At 40.5% G+C, this 17,295-nt stretch overlaps 1 protein-coding gene across 3 annotated transcripts in view; it reads right to left on the reverse strand.

Annotated features, from left to right (window-relative positions):
* Positions 1-17,295, reverse strand: part of adamts9 (ADAM metallopeptidase with thrombospondin type 1 motif, 9) — a 101,977-nt gene that overhangs the window by 39,766 nt on the left and 44,916 nt on the right. For all 3 annotated transcript variants that reach the window (XR_003674068.1, XM_028446397.1, XM_028446396.1), the window contains exons 24-28: positions 15,135-15,242; positions 14,888-15,055; positions 6,609-6,857; positions 3,322-3,483; positions 230-406 (exon numbers count right to left, since the gene is read on the reverse strand). Coding sequence is in view for 2 of the 3 variants with exons in the window: in XM_028446397.1 (XP_028302198.1) it covers positions 230-406; positions 3,322-3,483; positions 6,609-6,857; positions 14,888-15,055; positions 15,135-15,242 (864 nt within the window). In the remaining variant the exon portion in view is untranslated. The remainder of the gene's footprint in view (positions 1-229; positions 407-3,321; positions 3,484-6,608; positions 6,858-14,887; positions 15,056-15,134; positions 15,243-17,295) is intronic.

The following is a 17,295-nucleotide window of genomic DNA, read 5'->3' on the forward strand; positions in this document are numbered from 1 at the left end:
GTTGACAAATGTTGACCAAAGACACCAAAGATGGAGCAATTCGTTGGGGGTTGGGGAGTGGGTGGGTGGAGGGGGTGTTAGGGTAAAGGTAGAGCTGTAGTCAGCTAGTGTGTAACACTTTCCGAACAAAAGCACCATAGTCTTTTTTTTCCCCATTTTACGGCTGTGTGGCTGAGAAAGTGTGTGAGGCTTAAAAACATTGTATATAGAGTATTTCTTATGAGCGTACCGAGCTCCATGGGTCTGTGTTCCAGTGGGGGCTAGACGAGCACGGCTGAGTATTGCACTGCTCACGATCTGATGGCTTGTCATGGATCTCGCAGCTCAGATCATTGAAAAGCTCGCCGTTGGGACGCTGACACACCACCTGCCTTGTCTTTATTCCACCTCCGCACGGCTTGGTACACTAGTGGCAAAGAGATTAGATTTACAGATGAGAACAAAGACTTTCAAAGGAGATGAAATTACAATTCATCAATTGAAATAATTCAAATGATTCTCTTTTTTATTAGTTGGGTTTTAGCCTGGGTTACACAGAGCCCCGGCAGGTTAAGAATGCCATGAATTTCCATGACACATTTTCTCAAAATAAAAGCGATAAACAAAGTATAATTGCGCTTTGAACGTGTTCCCATTGAACGTTGTTTTGGGCAGGAGCCTCGTAACTCCCGTGAAATCCCATCCCTTGAGACTTTGCTGCAGAAAGTGCTAAGAAATGTCCCTGTCTCCTCTTCTGTCTACATGCTTTCTCGGAGAGAAGTGGTCATGTGACCAGGTACATCACATTCTGTGACATGTATTTGTGGAAAAAGTGTTTCCATGGCGTTTTTGCAACACATGTCAAAATAGAAACGTCTGAAATTCCTTCTCATGAAAGCGTCAAAACTTTTTAGGGATATTTGAGTGCTTTTTCGAAATTCAGGTGTTTCCGTAACCAGTATTTATTGCGCTGTTTAGATTTTGCCCATTTCCAAGGGTAATGGAAATCCAGCTTGTGACAGAGTGCCTCACATTTCAACGCCACCTATGACGCAGTACGAAGAATGGTACGGGTCAGTGGCAAATTGTCACGTTCATCAAGGACATCGTCACAATACGGTACGCGACACCACAAGTGTGGAAAATGTTGCCAAATGTATATTCTTGGCTCCACACAAAAAATCATCCCATCATCATATCTTGGACACTTCACATCGCTCCACAGTGCTCGATATCCCTCCATCAAGTCATCCAGCTGCTGTTATGGGACTGTAGCACACAGCTGCACCTCTGGTCCATCTTTGGAGGGCACCGGCTGATGTCTGGCCCTAGACTTGTGTTCTTCAGCTGTGGCATCTTCAAACGGTGGGAAATGAAGTGATGATACACTCCGAATGCTGCTATGCACTCGACAAATATGGTTATATTCATGGCATTAGTTGAAGATTTTTGACATGTCAAAACCTATCCCTTAACTAGAAGTGTGTCGATACATTGATTATTAGATTAATTGTGATGAGACACATGACGATTCAATAATGATTCATAACTGTTGAAAATCGATTGTTTTTTATAATAACTAAATGACAGGCACACAACCACTGCTCGCAGAACGAAAGTTAAAGTCACACATACCACCCGGACACCAGAAGTAATGGACCAGGTGAAGGTGGTGATGGAAGCAGTTAACTCTGGCAAGTTAAGTATCATAGATTTCAAAGTTGACCAAGAGGTATCTGCATTCCTGGCACCAGTGTCTCTTGTCTCTGTGGGCAGATGCGTCCTCACCAGGCGCATTTCCTCTGCGGCAATGCGCCTCGCCCGGCTTCGTGGCCTGGAAGGGCCAGGCGGCAAAGGTGGGTCGTGGCTCCTGGGCCGCAAGCTTTTAAGTGCCACTCTACTCCAAAATTGTCGCTTCCCGGTGCCTTGGACCAGGGGTAGACAGGGACAAAATTTCAGCCATGGCATTTTCTGTCCAGACCAGCCCACTGCATTATCAGCGACATGTAGAAGTCGTTATTAACCTCCTGCATTACTCCTGAGTCAGTAATGCTCAAGATGTGGCTCTTTACGTCTTCATTTTAATTATTATTCCTCCAGAAAACCTTAAAAGGGGGAAACTTCTTAACCCCTTTTTACCTATTTCTTTTGGCCATGTTGCAACTTCCTTTGTCCAATTTTTGTCCTTTTTCAAAATGTTCTGACACTTTTTTCAGACTTAACTACCTTTTGCAAATAAATATACCTTTTTCCTATTTTTATTTTTTATTTTATCCAGTGTTTGTCCTTCCTTGAATTTTTTGGCCACTTTACATCCAAATAAGCTAACTTTTGCCAAATATATACCACTTGTTCCATTTTTTCCCTACAGTTTTGCCTCTTTTTGTTCTATTGTTTGCCACATTTTGCCCATTTAAGCTACTCTTTGTCATTACATACCACCTGGTTTATCTTTATTTGCCCATTTTTTTGGCCACTCTTGACTGCTTATGGCCCAGTTTAGTCAGTTTTCACTCTTTTCTTGCCACTTTTGAACATTTGACATTTTTGGCCACCTGTTACCATGTCTGCTTTCACTCGCTTTTTCAAAAAAAAAAATCGTAGCGAACTGGACCGGCCCACTTTGGGTCGACGGCCCACCGGGACGATGCCTAGTATGCCAAATGGCCAATCCACTCCTGCCGTGGACTGGGTTACCTTGTTGCGCCCTCTCTGCTTTATGGCAGGGAAGGGGCTGCCTCGTGATAATCGTTAACATCGTGGTAATTGTTGAATAATCGAATCGTAGCACTCTGCCTCGTAATTGATGCAGAGTGTGCTTCGTTGCTAGTTTCACAAATGTGTCACGAATCATGCAGATTTGACATTCGTAACGGGCACTGTGTAACCCTTGCATTGTGGCGCGTTTCCATTGGCGGTATCGGCTATACACGGCTCCACTCTCGCTTTCGGGATACTGTTTTTCCAGAGAATTTCCATTGAGCACCAACCTGACACGCAAAACTGCCAGACTCCACGGATTGCACTTTTTTGGTGCCATCCTCATAAGTTCGCCAACAAAAATCAATGGTGGCCAGATGCTTCCTCTCTGTGTGTGAGTTGATGACTCACTGCTGTGATGATTCTCTGAACCAATCAGTGTCTGCTTTGTGCCTACGTCACATTTTGAGACCAGGGCCGCTTTTTTTGGAACCTCAACAAAGGAGGTACTAAAAAAGGCAGCACCAGGTACTACGGAGAAGGTACTTTTTCCCAGTGCAAAGGGGCAAAAGAGAGTAGAGCTGAGCCGAGTAGAGCTGATACCGCCAGTGGAAACGCGCCATTAGAGGCAGTGTGTTTTACCTCTCCCCAGTTTCCATAGATCCACTGTGGACAGGGACCCGCCTCACAGGATCTTTGCTCATTGGGTCGGGAGCGTTCCTCACAGCTGTTCGCAGGGTAGCCATTCTCATCCTGGCACACAACAACCCGTCGCTGGAAGCCGCCTGCACATGTGCTGGAACACTGGGATAATAAACAAGAGAGTGCAAGGTTACTACTTAGTTTTCTCACTTGTTAAACCTGTTGTAAAAATGAGCAGGGGAATGGGAAAAAGCAGCTTGTACTAATGTATAAACGTGCCTGCACTTCTTTACCCCGCAAGCTTTCAAAGGACAGATCATCGCAATGGACTTTTGTGGCTGGATTACAGCAGGGAAGACACAAGATTGGCTCCTAAAGCTCCATGTTTGTTGACAGCACATCATTACACAGAGAGAGCACTGATGCTGTTTCTGCCTGGCTGGTCTGCTGAACGTCTACTTCACAGCGGAGCAGGGGGGACGGGGGAGTGAAGGACCGACCAACGTGATCAACATACACATGCACACACAAAGCACAGAATAAAAAGCAAAACTACGGGACACAGTTACAATAAAAACTTCTATTCCTATTTGGAATGAACCAAAACGAGCTTTACTCCTCTTTTATTTGACCGAACTTGACAGTAGGCTCCTGGATTACCTATTAATCATTACTTAAAGCAGAACTAAGTAAATTGCGCTTAGCACTCCCCCTAAAGGTCTCTTTTGGTTATGTCATTGTTGTAAACACTCCACACCCACCGCGGCCTGCCCCACCCCAAAGCCACATGCACACCGTTGCGCTCCCAAGACAGTAGCAACTGATCACTGAAAAATCCTAATACAACAGTGACACTAAGGGTGCTTTCACACATATAGTCCCATGTGACCATGTGAACAGTATGAGGTAGAAAGACAAGTAAAATAAATGAATGATGTGGGAGTAAAACGGAAGGGAGTGGAAATGTGTGTGATGTGTTTGTGTGCTGACAAAGCGGCTCTGAAAATGGATGGATGGATGGATGGATATTTGTGTGTGTGCTGCCTGATAGAGCGCTGGGTTATGAGTGTGTGTGCGTGCCTGTTGCTGCAATGACAGTGTGTGTGATTGCTGTGTGCCGCTGCTGAGCTGTCACTGCATGGAGTTGCTCTATTCCTCGTACAAAGGTCTTTTCTGCCTTTTTTTTGTTCGCTCCGCCATTATATAAGTTTGAGAAACGTGAATTTGTAGACAACCGTGTTCATAATCTAGCATTAGTTTGAATTGGGCTGCCGTAAGGCAGTACGTCTTGCTACCGGGTCGGAGGCAGGGAGAGTTTCAAGTGCGGTTTTCTGGCCAGAGACAGCAGGGAGCGATGAAAGACCCCCAATCACCCCATAAACATTTGTATTACCCTCACAGGGACTACGAGAAGGATTTATTAAGGTGAAAAAGTTACTTAGTTCTGTTTTAATACTTGTTTACTCTATTACTCATTATTTATTATCATTATAATTTATTAGAAATTATTATCATTATATTACTAACACTGTTTAGTGTAATCTGAATAAATATTAAAATTAAATCTCCTAACAGTTTTTGTGCCTGGACAGCCAAAAATGAGAGGAAATCATTTTGTTGACCAATTGTCTCAAAAAAAAAAAAAAATTTGCTAGCCATAATACCTTTACAGCTCTACATTTTACACCAAACAAAAGGCCTGAAAAAATGAGATTGAACACAGAGGAAAAAACAAGGCCAAAGCAGCTATTCCCAGCTTGTTTGTACAAGTTAACACACTCTTACAGCTTCTACTACTCACAATCCTAACTGGGTGAACATTCCAAAAGCACTTTGACCTGGATCCAAGTTGAGTTGGAAACCCATTCTAAAAAAAATAAACTATATAGTACCAACAAATACTCTGTTGTTCTTGGGTTTTGCCACAGCACAACATCTAATGCTAGCTTTAATACTACAAGAACAGAACTTTCTCTTCTTGGTTCGTCTTAAGCCATTTTCCTTAACTACAGCATTAAACATTGGTAACAAGGCAGGATAAGTATCTCCCAAGACAAAACAAACGTTTTGGATCAATTTCCACGTTTAATGTATCACTGGGTTTAAAGTTATACAAGCCGTAGGAAAGGTTTCTCAGCTTCAGGTTTTCTTTCCTAAGATTGCACAGACAGGGCAAAAGTTACAACAGCCTGCTCTCAGATCAAAGGAGCCATATACACTGAAATTATAATTTGGGTGACGAAAGAAAGCATTTGAAGCATCTTTGGTGGGGAAAAGATTTAAGCTAATAGCAGAAGCTTAGCATAAAACATGAATCTTGTTGCTGCTTCCGTTTAACGCCGTCTCTATTTTGAAGACATCAGCAGAGGTGAAAGTAGCGGATTACAAGTACTACACACGTTACTGTAATTGAGTAGCTTTTATGGGTACTTGTACTTTTTTGAGTATTATTCCAAATTTTAGTGATACTTAAGTATGTTTTAAAAGAAGTAGTTTGTTGCATTTCTACACCCAACCATTACTGAGTAAATTATTATGTTTTGCTTTAAAATGATGAGCAGACATTGTGAAACTACAAAATAACAAAATGACCATAACAATCAAATGCATCACAGTTGTTTCAGCATGAGAGTGTTTTTAGTTTGAATTGAGTTCATTGGTGTTATCTTATTTTAAAAATAATTGTACATTTTGACAAACCTTTTATTTTATACAGATGCCTTTGTGGAAAATAGTTCCAATTGTGCAAGATTTGGTCTCTTCCATTTTAAGTTTACACATGAGATGTTTACTGTATGCAAGGGAACCGTGGCAAGATGTATTACCAAAAATAAATGTGGGTGGTGAAAATAACTAGTAACTTTTACTTTGAGTACTATTTAACTAAGCTACTTTTTACTTGTACTTGAGTATTTCATGTATGACTTACTTGTACTTGAGTACTTCTATTTGAGTAGAACATATCATGACTCTTTACACCTCTGCAGATATGTTTTCCTAAGATCAGAGCTATAGTTTGTTTGCACAATTTTAACTCAATATTTTACTCTGTGATATAATATAATAATAATAATAATAATAATAATAATAATAATAATAATAATAATAATAATAATAATAAAAGTATAATTCTGATGTGTACAAGGTGGTGCTGCACAAGGGTCATTATAGGTCATTTGCAATAAGTACACAATGTTTCAAATGAGGTTGGAATTACTTGTAACTTATTGCAAAGTACTATCAAATTTATATTACTAAGGGAAGAAAAAGAGGTATAAGAAGCTTACCGCGCCCCAGGGTCCAGTGCGCCATTGGTGGAATTGACTTCCAGGCAGGTTGTTCCTGATGCTGGTGTTTGGAGAGGACGGAACCAGTCGGGGCTCAGTGGAGCGAGATGGACACTGGGACATAGCACAAGCCTGTTCCGTAGCAGGACGGTCTTCAGAGTCGCACTCGCTGGCCTCCACTTCCTGCTCGCTGAAGTTGACACACACCACCTGCCGTGTTGTCTTTCCCTGTCCGCATGTAACGGAGCACTGAGAACACAAATAAAAAAAAACGTCAGTGACACAATAAGTGTTAATCATGACCATTTTTCATTAATCTTTAGCCTTAGTCACTCACCAAAGACTAGATTTAGTTAAAGTCACATTTTAGTCTTTACGTAGGTTTGGTTTTAATAAAAAATTAGTTTTTGGAAATCCGTTTTAGTTTCACTCTCAATTTATTCTTTTCGTAATAATTTGACAGTTGGTATGATGTAATAGATTCTGCAAAAATATGCTTGTCATGGCAGTAAAAACTGTTTAGTCCTTTAAATACTCTTAAAAACTCTTGTATCTTAAAAATGAACAAGGCTAGTAGGAAAAAAAAAAACTCACACACAAAAAACAAAACCCACAAATAAACACAAAAAGTCAGCGACACAACAGTTGTAATCTTAACAGTGTTGGGAACGTTACTTTAAAAAAGTAATTAGTTATAGTTACTCACTACTTGTTCAAAAAAGTACTGCGTTAGTAACTGAATTACTCTATAATAAAAGTAACTCATTACCAAGGAAAGTAACTATTTGCGTTACTGTTAAAAAAAAAAAAAGTTGCTGTATGTCAAATAATTCAGATTTTTTAGATGCGTGTGTCGTTTTGAGGCGCTTCATTAAATTTGAGTTGCGTACAACGTATGTCAACAAAGACTTCTCTCCTGCATATAATGAACACTTCACATGTACGTTCTTGCCTTTGACCACAATTAATATAAAGTAGTGTTTGTATCGTCACCTTAAAAATGACAACTTTTCATCAGATTGCTCCACGCTCACCATCTCTGCTGCTTCATCCAATCTGCTGTGTGTGTGTGTGTGTGTGTGTGTGTGTGTCGCGTGTGCTGGCACGTCGCCTGAGCCAATCATGATCGCTCACCTTGTTCCTCACAACAGCTGAGTAAGAAGCCAGGGTTGCTTTCGGATAACAGTTTATTCAATCAATGCATGTAACGCACCGCATTTAACGTTCAGTAATGATAACGGCATTGTAACGGCGTAAAAAGTAATTAGTTAGATTACCTCGTTACTGAAAAACAAACGCCGTTACTAGTGTTGTGGTAGTCGAGACCGGTCTTGGTCTCGAGACCAAATTTTAAAGGTCTTGGACTCTTCTCGGACTCTGAAGCATTTTGACTCGGTCTTGTCTCGGACTCTGCCTGCCCGGGCTCGGGATTTTCTCTCAAGACCGTTTGAGACCAGCACTAATTCCTGCTATTTTTAAATTTTTTTATAATGTGATAATAACACGGAGAAGAATGGAATAAAAGAATCTTTTATTCATTCTTTAATCCACCCCGTATAACAACCGCAACCTTCCCTAATGTGACTGAGTGATGTGTGTGACACACTCGTGTGTGTGTGTGTGTGTGTGTGTGTGTGTGTCTGGCTACGGTGTCATTTTACATAACGCCGTTATTTTAAACGCCGTTATTCCAAAAACTGAATCTTAACAATCATTTTTAAATTCTTTGGTCTGGATTTAGTTAAAAATCACATTTTAGTCTTTTAGTTTTGTTTTAATCAAAATTTTGTCATTTTTACTCACATTTTTAGTCTCATTGTATTATTTTCATAATAATTTGACAGTTGGTATACTGTAATAGATTTTGCTAAATCCTGTTTGTCAAGGTCGTAAAAATTCTAATGTAAGCTTTAAAGGGGCAGTATTATGAAAAAATCAATTTATAATGGTTTTGCTATATTGATATACATCCCTTTAGCCTCATTCAGAGGGCCATAGTTGAAAAAGTTCCGTTTCCTCCCTCCTTTGTTAATCCACATTTTGTAAAATTCAGCTCCAAACAGGCGAGTTGGATTTTTCTCATGTTGTGATGTCATTAGGTGGAAACTCCTCCTCCTGACAATCCTGGCTGCTTCTACCCTAAATAAGAACATGAGAATGTGACCTCCTCCCTCACAGGTACACTGCGGTTTAATATAGACTATACATTATACTTTATTGTCATATATGTAAAGCTACATACATGTGTTCTCTGCATTTAACCCCTCCCTGAGTAGCAGTGGCCAGCCACTGTGTTGCACCCATTTTTTCTTGACTGTTATACTGCCTCGTATCGCCTTTGATATGATTTGACGTGTTAACCAATGCGACACAGCCGTAAAAAACAAAACTTTGAACTATCACTTTAAATGGACTATTCCTGTGGTTAGAAGAGGTGAGGATGACAAGAAAGTGACAAAGCAGCTTAACTCACTCAGTGCCATTGACGAGATAATTTGTCATTTCAAATCCGAACGCTTAGTGCCATTGATGAGAAAACTTGTTAATTGCATTTTATCACAGAGATTACTAGAAAACACCCTGGCGGAGGTCCCTCATCAATATATAAGCTGTAGTGTGATGTAGTAACCAACTGGTGCCCTGAAGGTGGCAGCAGCACACCTTTAGATGATAGATTAGCCACTGATGCTACCATAAGCTAAGGAGGAAGAAGCAGGAACGAGGGAGATAATGGTGCGATACATACTAACACAGACCTGAGTGGATTATCGATAATGTTGCAATTGTGAGATAAAACCATCAACGAACCGGGCTAAACGGGTCATCTCTGCGTATCAGGAGGAAGAGGAAGTTACGTCTATGTGATTGACCGGGGGGGAGATACAAAATACAGTAAGCAAAACAATCAACTGTGAGCCAGATAGCAAAATAATAATAATTTTGCCATCAAAAGCCTTGTCTCCAAGTTGTTGTTATTTATTTATTTTTTTTTAAAGGAAACCAATATTCAGATGTTATAGTTTTCAATAAAGCAAAAAAAAGTCACTGGCAGATTTTTTTCTTAAAAAAAGCCCGTTTTCGCAGCTTTTTGCTCTGAAACTGGTGATTTGTGTAAAACTTGCTCTATTCAACTGCTGATTACGGAAGAATGAAACACGCTACAAACATTTTTTTTCTGATGAAAGTACTTCAATCTTTCAGAATTTGGTGTCAGATTCAGATTGGCATAGGACAAAATATTCTGTTGGTCTTTAAAAATAATTCAAAACGCTCTAAAACGTCTGGCACTGAGGGGGGTAGAAATTCTGAAAATGGCTGGCACCGAATGAGTTAACAGTGTTTGAGACAGCTGACTCAGATGAGTTTACTCCACTGCTGCTGGTGCCGCGCACACGCACACCCTAAAGCAGCATTTTTCGGACTCACAATCACAATAGCCGCTGATAAAGCCATGTGTTTTACTGAAATGTGCAGTGAGTAAATAGCAAAAGACAACGCTATAGTAATCAACTGTTGAAATCCCACACAGACAGAAGCAGTATAACATTAGTGCAAGCCAAGCACGCTCCAAGAGCGAGGCGTGGAGTCTGCATCTACAAACACGCCTACTCATGCATATGCATAAAGGCCCCAAAACAGCCTGTTTTTAGAAGCGGCCTGAAAGTGACTTTTCAGAGGGATAAACTCTGGAAAACAGGCAAGTTTGAGAAAAATAAACCTCAAATATTATGTTGTTGGGGTCTTAGATCAAATGGAGATGGGTGAAAAATAGCATAACACTGAACCATTAAGTTTGAGTTACAACCATTCAATGATTAAAAGGAAAACCAGTCAAGGTATTGAGGATGGTTGAATCCAGATTGTCTTCCTGGCCGGCGTGATATTTTTCGCATGATTTTACTCTACAGTTGACAATGAACAGAAATTTGGTTTAAATTTTTTTTGTCACAGAATTAGTCATGAAACAAAGGGTTTCAGATGGAAAGTTATAGTCAACAGTAACACTGGACACAAGTCTGAAATTCGCTTTAATCAAGCATTGATTTTTTTTCCTTGTTTGGTTGCTTTGTTTTGTTATTTATTTATTCCAAGCTTTTTAATGTGTCTGCCACATTTGCTTTCTTGTGAACTCACTTTCTGTCTTGCACAAGTTGATCTATTACACAAATTGCTCAAAAGCCTTTTCTCAGATTACACGATCCAGACGTTTACACATCCGTGTCACAATGTTTTACACATTTCTAAATATTGTTAGACAGTTTCACATACAGGAAGCTGATGTATACGACGCGTTGCTTCATGAAACAGTTCGGCAAAAGAACTGTGGTGACAACACTAACACAAGTCTGTCATATCAAGGCTTAATGTCACAGAAAGTTTTCATGGTGTGTGTTTTGTGAGTAGCAAGGATGGGCCTGTGAAAGCGTTCTTGTTCCTGGGAAGAAATATTCCCTTTCTGGAGGTCACTGAGTGTCTTTGGCTTGCTGGTGTTATGAGTGGGCGTGCCTCGTAGTGTGTGTGTGTGTGTGTGTGTGTGTGTGTGTGTGTGTGTGTGTGTGTGTGTGTGTGTGTGTGTGTGTGTGTGTGTGTTTTGTTTGTGTGTATGGTGGCCAGACCTGCAGTGTATCTCCAGTTTCTCTGATGAGAAACATCTGTAAACAAGAATGGAGCCCCCTTCACTGCAGCCCCATGCATATCCCACTTCTAGAAACTTGCATCTCACTCCCAAATTCTGTCTTCCAGTCTTTCATATTTTCACATTCGCGCACGCACGCACCCACGCACCCGCGCACGCACACACACACACACACACACACACACACACACACACACACACGCACACGCACTTTTTCTACCTCAACAGCTGCCTTCAAACCTTGATCTACACTTGCATTCCAGCTGCCACCCTGTCTCCACATCCTTTCAGACTAACTCATTACAGGCAGGCCTCAGTTGTCAGACTTGGTGAGAAAACATCCCCAAATTTGATAAAATTGGGTCTTGCACGAGCCTTATAAAAACATCTGTTGGGGATCACTGCAGTTACTTTTTAGGTCAAACTGGAATCCTACTTGTCAGTATAATGCAATGCAGATATGCGAGGAGATAGATATTGCTATAACCCATTATTTTTTCTTCAGTTTTTACTTCTTTGCAGTAATGCTTGACCTAACAGATCAAGAGTGTCCAAACTTGGGCCTGCAGAGCTGCACTCCTGCATAATTTAGAATCTATCTTCTGAGTTCTAACACCAAAATTTAATGAGATTTTCAAAATGTGGCAAAGAATAGGGAAAAAGGACAAAATGTGACAAACAACAGTGAAAAACATGTGAAACAAAAAGAAGCAAAATGTAGGAAAAAAAGGAAATAAGTGGTATTTTTTGGGCAAACGTTAGCTTATTTGGATGAAAAGTGGCCCAACAATTCAAGAAAGGACCAAAATTTGATAAAAGTGTCAATATGAACTTGAAAAAATGGACAAAAAATAGGAAAAAAGTGGTATTTATTGGCAAAAGGTAGCTTAAAAAAAAAGTTTTAAAAAAGGGGCAAAAATTGGACAAAGGAAGTTGCAAAATGGCCAAAGTAAATGGGTAAAAAGGGGTTAAAAAGTTTCCCCCTTTATGGTTTTCTGGGGGAATAATAATAATCAAAATTAAGACATAAAGAGCCACATGTAAAGCCCTGTTCACACGGGATTAGTTTTACCTGAGGACAACATGCAATTTGTAATAATTGCGGAGAATGTGATGTTAATCCTGTGTGAATCGGCCATGTCAGTAATTTGTAAAGTAAAAATTCCAACGCAAATTACCTACTGTATTTTTCTGAACTCAAGCTCCTGTGATAATACTAATCGAATAGGCCTCTCTGTGATTTGGACAGAAATGGGCGGGACCTGATGCGTGATTACGCTTTTTATTTTGTTTACGGGACGCATGTTTATTTACTTATACCGATAAAATTAATGGTTTCTTCTTGAGTCCAGTGCCTACTTTTCTTCTTAGCGCCCGCCATTTTGAAAACAACGTGAGCGAATGTTACGCAATACACAGCGTGGTGATATCATATCCGGAAATTTAAGTAAAATCTCAGGCTTCGGTTATCCCGTGCGAATGCGCCACATAAAAAGCAGACGTTGGGGGTTCATCTATTTATTACATGGGGTCCCCAGATAATACTTGCGAATGGGGCTTTAAGCATCACTGACTTAATAACGGCTTCTAGTGGGGGTTTCTGATAATGTAGTGGGCTGGTCTGGACAGAAAATGCCAGGGCTGAATTTTTGTTCACCTCTGGACACACCTGAGATCATTCAAATGTAAATGATTCTTTAAAATCATTGCTCCACTGCCTAAACAACGTCCTGGATGGCTGCACACCATTATGTTTGGATGTGATCCAGCAGTTTTCCAAGATGTTTTTTTTTTCAGTCACCTTACACCAAACATCAGTAAGGAATCTGGGTGTCATTTTTGATGAGAAGCTGAAATGTGATCACCAGGTTAGCGCAGATGTTAAAAATAGCTTTCATTATTTAAGAACTGTATCCAAATCAAAGGGTCACCTGTCATACAAGGATTTTGAAACAGTAACTCCTGCTTTTATCAACACAGGTCTGGATTACCGTGGCTCAGTGGTAGAGTGGGTCGTCTCATAACTGAAGGATTGGGGGCTCGAATCCCATTCAAGACAAGCCATTGTCATTGTGTCCTTGGGCAAGGCACTTTACCCACATTGCCTCATATGAATGTGGTGTGTGAGTGAGTGTCGGTGGTGGTCGGAGGAACCGATGGTGCACTATGGCAACCTTGCCTCTGTCAGTCTGCCCCAGGGCAGCTGTGGCTACAATAATAGCTTACCACCACTGTGTGTGGAGTGAAAGAATAATGCACATCAATGTAAAGTGCTTTGAGTGTCTATGAGAAAGCACTATATAAAATCCAATACGTTATTATTATTATTATTATTATTGTAACTCACTCCTGGCTTGGAGTTTTTTCTCCTGCACTGCACTGGCTTCTAGTTACTTTTAGAAAAGATTTTAAGCTTTTAATGTTTTTTTTTTTAAGTTCTTAAATGTTTAGCCCCCCAGTACCTGATGGACCTTCTTAAAGTCCATGTACCTACCAGGACGTTAGGATCCTCTAGACAGATGTTATTGGTCACCCCCAAAACCAGATATAACACCAAAGGTACCAAGCTTTTTTGGCGGCTGCACCTTGGTTCTGGAACAACTTGCGCTGGCATATCAGCTCCACAGAATCAATTGAGGTTTTTAAATCAGCTTTAAAAACACACCTCTTTTCCCTGGCTTTTAATCAAAGTTAAACGAAACATGGTAAATCTTAAAATTGTCTTAAAGGGGCAGTATTATGAAAAAAAAATCCCTTTATAATGGTTTTGCTACAGTGATATACATTCCTTTAGCCTCATTCAGAGGGACAAAGTTGAAAAAGTTCTGTTTCCTCCCTCTCTTGTTGTTGCACATTTTGTAAAAAGTCAGCTTCAAATGGGAGAGTTGGATTTTTCTCCCAATAATACGTCATAAGGCGGAAACTCCTGGCTCCTCCTACCCTATAAAAATGTGAGCTTCTCCCTCTCAAACTAACTCACAAATAAAACAAACCTTGCAAAGGCAGGGTGATATCACAGTTCATAGCACAGCTAATATCTTTACCTTCAGTTTAAAGATAATCCAGTATATAGATAAACCGAGGATCACCACTTTTAGTAGCCGTTATACCACCTTGTATCACCTTTATGGGATGATCTGATGTGTTTGTGACCCAATGCGAAGCAGGGGTTGTACAAAACAATGGACTATCCTTTTAAATGGACTATTCCCGTTTTCATAAGAGGTGAGGAGAAGACAGCAGCGTAGCAGCTCATGTGAGTGTAAACACATGAGCTGAAGCTGCTTCAGCATGTGTGTTTACGCCCACTCATGCATATGCATGGGGCCCAAAAAAAAAAAACAGCCTGTTTTAAGAAGCATCATGAAAGGGATTTTTCAGAAAACTAAAACTCCAGAAAACAGGCGAGTTTGATAAAATAAAGCTTAATACTATGTTGTTGGGGTTCTTAGAACAATTGGAGATGAGTGAAAAATAGCATAATACTGGACCTTTAATCTATTTTCTCTATGTTTTTGTACTTTTGTATTGTTCTTAACCGTTGTAATCTGTACAGCACTTTGGTCAACTCCAGTAGTTTTGAATGTGCTTTATAAATAAAGGTTGAGTTGAGATAGATGTCGAACAATAGACGGCTTCTTACCACTGTCCACTCGAGCACTTTCCATTGTCCGCAAGCGACCACAGAACAAACTTCCCGAGCAGGTGGTTTGAGGAGGTGGGCGCATGCCGACTCATCGGCCACACCACCTTGGTTGTCACGGCAACTCACATAACGCATCCGTGTCCCTTTGCCACAGCTAGCACTACACTGTTGTGAGGAGAGGGAACATTACACATACAGTTGTGTCTGTTTTGAAGGAACATTAAAGTGGTGTAAGATGACACACCTGAGTCCAGGATCCAAACCTCCACTGGGTTTTGTGGGCCTGGTGGGAAGGGATTTTGATCCCAGGGGGAATGGGGTGACTGCTCAGACATTGAGCTATTTCACAGTCCTGTGGAAAGAAGACACATAAAACTTATTCATGCAGTGATTAACAAAATGAATATACTGTACCAACCATGAAATACCATGAGTATTAGAGATTTTCACATGGGAGGGTCATTAACAACTTTAACTATATTCCTACAGTATTTCATTCAGGAGAAGCTAGATTTCCCATCAACCTCTTTCCCCCAAAACCCAAAACAACATTGGCAAAGTCTGCCCTATCAGGTCAAACTATGGATTGTGGCAGTAAGCCACTCAGCATAAAGCTCTGATCCCTGTCATAACAGGTCACAGTGGAGTGGTATTCAAGCCTCCAATACCCACGCTGGCGTGGTTGTAAACTCCACCCATAATCCACCCCGCTCAACATTACCTTCCACCCTTGCGTATTTTCCACCCCGTGCCCTCTGACCTCTCGTCTCTAGGGATGAGGACCCTAATCAGGTCATGCAGACCCTGAGTAGACTGCAAATTCCACACTTGGCCTCCTTAGAGAAACAAACAGGCCTCTCAGCAGCACTTAAAGCAGCTCGGCGTACACTTTCTGACATATTTGCATTTTCACTAATAAGCCATGCTTCAGTGCTTTGGTTAACAGTGTAGAACAGCCAATGTTTGGTTGGGTTATTTTGCAAAACACTTTGAAGCAAAGACTTTCTTCTCTACTTCGCACTTCCTCTTGCACTTGAATCTTTATCCAATAACACCCCCATACCACCCACCCTTTTTCAGCTCTATTTGGGGGTAGATTGTGATAGTGGCCCACTTCATGGGTGGTTGCTTAGAATCACAACGAGGTGGGGCGACTGCTTCAGGGTCACTGGTCACCGGTCTCTGCCGGTCCAGGCACTGGAATTAAGAGCTGCTGCGACTAGAGGGGGCCTCATCTTGAGTCTGCATGCTCAGCCCTGTGAAATGGGTTTTGTGCCCCATGCTGACCAAACAAATCTAGCATTCAGTTCAAAATACTACATGTTTCTTTTGCAACACTGTGTGGGTCCGTGTGTGAGTGTGTGTGTCTGAAAGGATGAAGGAGAATGAGATGTTGTGAAATGATTACGTGCACAAATTAGGTTGCAATCAACTGCATCAGGGAGTTTTCCCAGATTGTTTGAAATTGCTAGCAGTATACTGAAGACTCTTATTTTTCAAAGGTTAGGTAAAAGGACGGAAAGCCAAGTCGTTGAATGGTTCTGTTAATGCCGGGCGACAAAAATAAATTAAAGGAAAAACACTTCATGTTAGGTGCAGTGCAGTGTAAATCTGGCCACGCCTTAGATAAATCAACATCAGCTTGTACCCTTTGCACTGATGTTCGGAGGTCTCTACTTTGAGATCAGACTTAAATTTTTCAATATGATGACAATAAGTGACCTAAGCCACTTACTGAGGTCATGCTGTTATAAGGTTAGAACAGACATGGCATAGTGCCCCGGAGGCCATCTGCTGCCCTCGGTCTAGTATTGTGCTGCCCCCAAAGTAAACGCACAAAATGCTTTCAAAAACACACAAAATGACAGACAAATACACAAAAACAATGGCAAAAAATAAATGAATACAAAATCACTCCAAAAATACACAAAACGGCAACGAAAACACACACATTTACTCTAAAAACTACAAATATACAGTATACAAAAATAACTGAAAACATGTAGATGAGGATATATTCCATTTCATATAACTATTTCCATTTCAGGTAGTTCATTTTGTAACTTTTGTCCAGGATCATAGAATATCAGAGGCCCTACTAGTGGTGATAAATCAAGTGTGGTATCACAAACTTCACCAAGTTTGTGATACCACACTTGATGTGTGTAAAACTGTCGTCTGTAAAAATTCCTCAAAAATGAAATAAATGAATCCAAAAACACAAACTGACAACAAAGATACACAAAAAGACAAGAAAAACACACAAATGTATTCTAAAAACTACAAATATGTACAAAAAATAACTGAAAAATTATACAAAAATTACTCGAAAATGAAATAAATATGCAAATAACATAACATACAACACCAGAACTTCCAAAAGCGGACAAAACAACAACAGAAAT

Source organism: Gouania willdenowi, chromosome 5, assembly GCF_900634775.1.
Source record: "Gouania willdenowi chromosome 5, fGouWil2.1, whole genome shotgun sequence".
NCBI classification, from domain to species: Eukaryota; Metazoa; Chordata; class Actinopteri; order Blenniiformes; family Gobiesocidae; genus Gouania; species Gouania willdenowi.